General features: G+C 37.4%; 1 protein-coding gene across 1 annotated transcript in view; it reads right to left on the reverse strand.

Moving 5' to 3' along the window:
- MCC (MCC regulator of Wnt signaling pathway) overlaps positions 1 to 4,434 on the reverse strand; it is a 113,841-nt gene extending 109,407 nt beyond the window's left edge. Inside the window, exons 1-2 of the mRNA XM_020980072.1 lie at positions 4,273 to 4,434; positions 2,034 to 2,147 (exon numbers count right to left, since the gene is read on the reverse strand). Coding sequence (XP_020835731.1) covers positions 2,034 to 2,147; positions 4,273 to 4,434 — 276 coding nt within the window. The remainder of the gene's footprint in view (positions 1 to 2,033; positions 2,148 to 4,272) is intronic.
- Positions 4,435 to 6,000: the final 1,566 nt, after the last annotated feature.

The raw sequence follows: 6,000 nt of genomic DNA on the forward strand, positions 1-6,000 counted from the left end.
CACTGTAGACCCTGTGATTGTTTTTTATGTCAAGAGGGTCAAATGTACATGTTCACCAAAGTAATATTTACTGTCATGAGGGATGTCACAAAATCAGAGAATCTTAGAGTTCACAGAATCAAAAAACCCATAGACTGAGGACTAGAAGGGAATTTCAATACCTTCAATTTGACAAATCTCAAGTCAGTATACACTGGCCTGTACGGCATTTGGGAAAGAGCAACACTTGTAAAGATCACAAGATGTTCCCCTCTGGGATAGGACTAGGATTGTCCCTCTCTCAGACACATGGGTAAGCTAGGTTTTTTTTTGTTTTTTTGCTTTTTTTCCTGAAAGACAACTGGTCAAGGGTGCAAAGGTTCAAGTTGCTCAATCCTAGCCACAATTTCCAGGTAGACTTTGGCCATATTCACAAGGCTTCCTAGCCAAAGGGCATAAAAGGTCCACCTATCTGAAGTTAGGGCCATCGTTGTAGGAGACCACAGTAAGTCACTATCCCTCTCCCCCGATGCCGACCAGTTGTACTTCCAAATGGAGGGGTCAGGAGTGAGGTTGAGTCTAATCAAGTTAAGTGTTGCAGTATCCTTGCTAAATATCTTTTCTCTGCCATAGCTAAGCAGACTTGGAGTCAGACCCCATCTATTATACCCTACATAAAAATTCTTAACACAACTGTTCTTTCAATGATATTGACTGATCACAAATCTTGAAACAGTACAACCTTTGAGAAAACAAAAGCTGTCTTTTATCCAAAGAGCAAAGATGAGATGCATGTTGGGCACAAGAAAGCTGTAAAATACGATGACCTATATTCAAGAGGTGATATAAGCAACGTATGACTGAAAAAGTAGAAACACTTATCTCAAAAATATATGATTGGAAAAGTAAATGAGTTTATCCCAGAAATGTATGACTGGAAAAGTAGATGAGTGTATCAAGTAGAGAGGCCTAGGGATAACAGAAGGATAGCCTGTGGTATGTACTGGTACCCATGACATGTTAAAAAGATTTAAGAGAAGACCTACAACACACAGATGATATCATAGATATACTAAAACATTGAAATATTTAATTATTTGGTTTTTATTGGTGGTTATCATGTTTCTCATAATTCTTTTTCTTAAACAGAATACTGAATGGAAAGTCAAAAGATCTGGGTCCCAGATGTCATAAACATAGTATAACCCTAGAGAAGTTCTTTGTCCCACTGTATATCGCTTTCTTTATTAGTAAAATGTTGGAGTTAGGCTCCCACTAGAAAGAATTCTTGACTTGGAGCCAGAAGAAACCTAGATTTCAAATCCAACTTTTGACGCTTAGTAAGCTATGTGACAATAGGCAAGTCATTTATCTCTCTGAACCTCAGTTTCCTCATTTATAAAATGGGGATAATTTCTGCAGTACCTACTTCTCATAGTACTGTGAGGCTCAAATGAGATAATGTATATAAGGAACTTTGTAAATACAACAAGTTAATTGCTCCTATTGCCTCTAGGACAAAACACGTAATTCTCAGTTTGGCTGCCACCTATCTTTTCAGATAATTCATACTCCTCCTGAATATCAGCTCTCTTCTGATACAATTACCAATTGCATTGTTCCCCATACAAAACATTCCACTGCCCTCCTCTGTCTTGCACAGGGGACCCTACCAAGTATGGAAAACACTTCCCCTCTTACCTCAGTTTTCAAAGCACAGCTCAGGTGCCACACTGCTACAGGAAATGTGTACTCATTCTCTTGGTTGTTAGGGCTCTCTCCCTCTTGAAATTACATTGTATTACTTTGTTTTTAATTGTTTATGTGCTGTTTCAACCCATAGAACATAAGTTCCTTGAAGGCACTGATGGCTTTGTTTTTGTCTTTAGATGCCAGTGCCTAGCAGAGTGCCTTCCATATAGGCCCTCAATTAACAGTCATTTAATTATCTGGCAAACCTTCAGGTGCCCTATGAATGCTAATTAAGATACATTCTAGTTTTAAAACTCTGATTCTAAAATAAACACCTTTTAGAAACATTCTACATCACCCACCTGTGCCTTTGCCAATTTCTTTTCCAAGAGATCTCTTTCTCTTTCTGTTTGCTGTAGACGATTATTAAGCTCCACTATGTCTCCTTTCAGAGATGCCAGGGCTGCTAAATGGAGCTATAAAGACAGGAACAAAACAAAACAAAAAAAAAGGTTAAACCATAGTATGCCCCACCCAAAAAAAAATTTATTTTTTTTTTGCAACAGTTAAAAAAAAAAAGCATTAGTGTGTGCAGAAAAGACTAAATAAAGTCCACCATGTAGGAAAGGCCACCTATATACACTGAAGGCCTAAACTGAACTAAAAAATAATAAAATACAGAGAAATGAGGACCCTAGGTACTCCAGCTTTTTGACTCTCACAGGTTGTTAAGAAGGGTAAGACAGAATTAGCCTTTACCTTTAGAAAACCAAATAAATGCATAATACATAACTTGTGGTTCTGTCATATTATCAAGCTGCCAGCAAAGTCAGATATTTTCAAGGAACTAATTTAAACGGAAGAAAAGCTGGTTCTAGAGAGAAATTCTCTGTGAAGAACCAATAGCTTTCTTTCATTCTTTATTTGGAAGGTTTCTTTCCACTTCCTTTGATATTTGAAAATTCATCTAACAATTTTCCCTGCTCAACTTTCACTTTTCAGGACATAGGCTTACATCTAAAATTTGAGGGAATATCTGGTATTCTAAAGTCATCATGTAGTTTGACTAAAAATACTACTATACTATTCAGACTTAGTGGATGAAAAATTTCTGCCCTTCCAAAACAATTGGTACTGTATCAATCTCACATCTCATGTGTAGAGCGTAGGTAGCAGTGAAGAATAAAGAAGATTCTGTACTATGACCATGGAAAGTGTCAGAAAAATTCTGATTAAGCAAATGAAGTTGATCTTCAAGGATGGACATAGTTTAAGAAACACTAAAGAGATTTTCTCTTCATAGTGAAGAAAAATGCTCCATGTAAACTCCATTCTTTTAATGTCATTCAACTGATAAAATCTTGTCAGGATTCAAGTGCGGAAAAGGAGAAAAATAAAATATCGGGAAGGAGATTAGGCCTTAAAAGACATTATCACTGATACATTCAAATATTAGAGTGCATTCAATGCAATTAATTGCATTGGACTGCAAAGCAACAAATCAATAGCTGATCCAAAAGCAGAGAAGTCTCAATTTTAAAGAAAAGGCAATATTCACCTCCTTCCTTGACAAAGAAGTGACTGGGTTTCAGAGAAAAATTTTTTTTTGCATGTGAATAATCTCTCAGGAAATAATCTCTTCAGTGTTAGATGGCAGAATTTCCCTTTTCAGACACAAACTCAGTCAAAAGATATTCCTTTAATATCAGAGACTAAGACAGAATACCCTGTCTCATTTGAGTCTCAGGAGAAGATGTAATATATCCTAGGAAGAAGGATATGATGATAAAAAAAGTAATTTTTCTTTAAGAAACAAAGGGATGTGAAGGACTTCCAACTATGTATGTCTAGGCTTGATTTTCACCAAATAGTATCTTTGTGACCACTTCTGACACAGGATAGATCCAAAAGAGGTAAGGAACAGAAGAGAATGGAAGAGAAGGATGTATAGGCAACCTTCTGATCCTAGCTCCCTTTATTTATTTTAATTTAGGATTAAAAAGGCAAAGATTAGGCCTTACTGTTGGAGTGACAGCATGTAAACTACCATGTAGCTAAGTAGGCTAGGCTAGCTTTTTCTCAAAATGTATTAAAAACATTGTTAAGACTTAATTGGCTCGAGGGTTGGGGGGGGCGGGGGAAGGGTCAGGCCAATGATATAACTTCCTGGTGGCCAAAAGCCTACCCTGTATGGCAGATATTATGGTGATATTAGCCGCACTACACTATCTACTTCACAGAGTGATTGCATGAAAAGCTTAAGGTCCTATACAGCTGTGTTACCATAATTATGACAAACAGAGATAATCCAGGGCCTCTGTTTTTTTCTACCTGCTTGCTTGGGTCCACTGTCACAAGCAGTTCTGAGAGGCAATACAGGAGAAATAAAAGTAAATTGAATTACTGAATGTCACATTATCAAAACATGATAAGGATCTACAATACTCAAGGTACTTTGGGGAATACAAACAAGTATAAGACATGCTCCATATCACTAAGGAGCTTACAACTTGAAGATTTGAGATATGTCTCATTCTAATAAGAGGGTTTTTTTTAGAAGGCTGCAATTCACCAATGACAAGCACGAGTTTTATATTTCACCCCACTACTAAGAGTAATCAAAGAGGCGACACCGTATTTGTCACTTATAAGTTGCATCTTCCTTCCTCTCATGGAGTTACCAAGAATGGAAGAGACAGGAATAGCTTCAGAAATTCCAAGGATTACATAAATCATACTGTAACGAAGGCAATGAGACACCATTACGGACAGGCATCATTACCAACAAAGACAAGGATTAAGAACAGCAACAAGGAATGGGGATGGAGATTTGCAGCCAATTTTCAGATGATGGTGGGCTTAAATCCTGGAGGAGGTGTTTTAGAAGTTAAGGGCTCAATCTCCATAAAAATCTTCATAGAATCTGAGTTTAAAGGAACAATCTAGTTGAAATCTGTTTCTGAATATGAATCAACATACTTGTGAACTGGCCATCCAGCATTTGCTGGAGGGTCTTCCAGGGAGGGAAAACACGTGGCCTCCCAAGGCAACTCCTTCCCTTTTTGGTTTGCTTCAATCTGTTAGAAAGTTTTTACTGACCTTAAGCATAAAACTGTGTCTTTGTAACTTTTCCCCATTGCTCCTTATAGTGCTTTCTGAAGCTAAGCAAAACAAAGGTAATCCTTGAAACTTAGATCTCTGGAGGTAAAAGCAAGCAATAATTCCCTTGTCTAAGATGCCTCCCCCAACAGTATCATTTTTATGTTTTATTTCAGGCTATATCTACAGATAAGCAATCAGCCAATTCAACATTTAAAAATCCAGTCGGTTGCTACTTTAATGAGAACAGACAATTGTTGGAGTTTTTCACTTTTCAACTGGCAATACAGCCTCACGTAGTCTGTAATGAACCAAATATGCATATAATTCTGGAAACAATGCGATTTTTGAGCTATCTCTCAGAGGAAAATGTCTTTTCTAAGCTTTAGTCAGTTCCAGAGATAAAAAGTCAAGCTATTTCTAAAATGTTCTGTAAAACAAGGAAACCTGACTACACTGACAAATTAAATTCAATGGCCAATGGTCTGAAGATTTTCCTTAAAAAAAAAAAGAAAGAAAAGATTGGGTCTTTGGCCTTTTCCAGTCATATAGTACTTACTGAACAGACAAGAGTCCTGGTTCTGGGACTGGAAATCTTGAGTTCAAATCTGGCCTCAGACATTTACAAGCTAAGTGATTGGACAAGTTACCGAATCACTGTCTGCCTCAGTTTAGTCAACTTAAGATGAGGAGAATAATAGCACCTATCTCCCAGAGTTGTTGTGAGGATCAAATGAGATAATATTTGTAAAGTGCTTAGCAAAGTACCTGGTCCTTAATAAATGCTTCCTTCTTTTCTCTTATCCTGTTACCTGCCCTTCCTTCCAACACGAACTGGCTTTCCTGTCCTCTATAACAAATTCTAGGAGAGAGTAGTTACTTCATCATTTGCTGGAAGTGTCAAGAGTAAGAAAAAAACAAAGAATGAACAAATGAATAAACAACTTGTATACATCCTACTGCTAGACACTGAGCCAAATCCCCTTTCCTTGCTCAAGAAGAAGCTAGTTGATCCAGACTGAACTGTCAACCTTATCGTATTCATTTAATTTATTTGGGTTTCATAAAGCTATGGTGATTCCTGAATGGTTCAGACTCCTCCCTTCTCCTATGAAGGGAAGGAAAGAGACAGACCTTCTCACCTGTTTCAGGTGCTCTCCAAAGACCTAGAAAGTTATGGAATCCGGAAAGAACTAACTTGTCCAAGTTCGAATATTATGAGCAACGAGG

This window comes from Phascolarctos cinereus, unplaced genomic scaffold, assembly GCF_003287225.1.
Source record: "Phascolarctos cinereus isolate Bilbo 61053 unplaced genomic scaffold, phaCin_HiC Scaffold_4;HRSCAF=312, whole genome shotgun sequence".
Taxonomy (NCBI): domain Eukaryota; kingdom Metazoa; phylum Chordata; class Mammalia; order Diprotodontia; family Phascolarctidae; genus Phascolarctos; species Phascolarctos cinereus.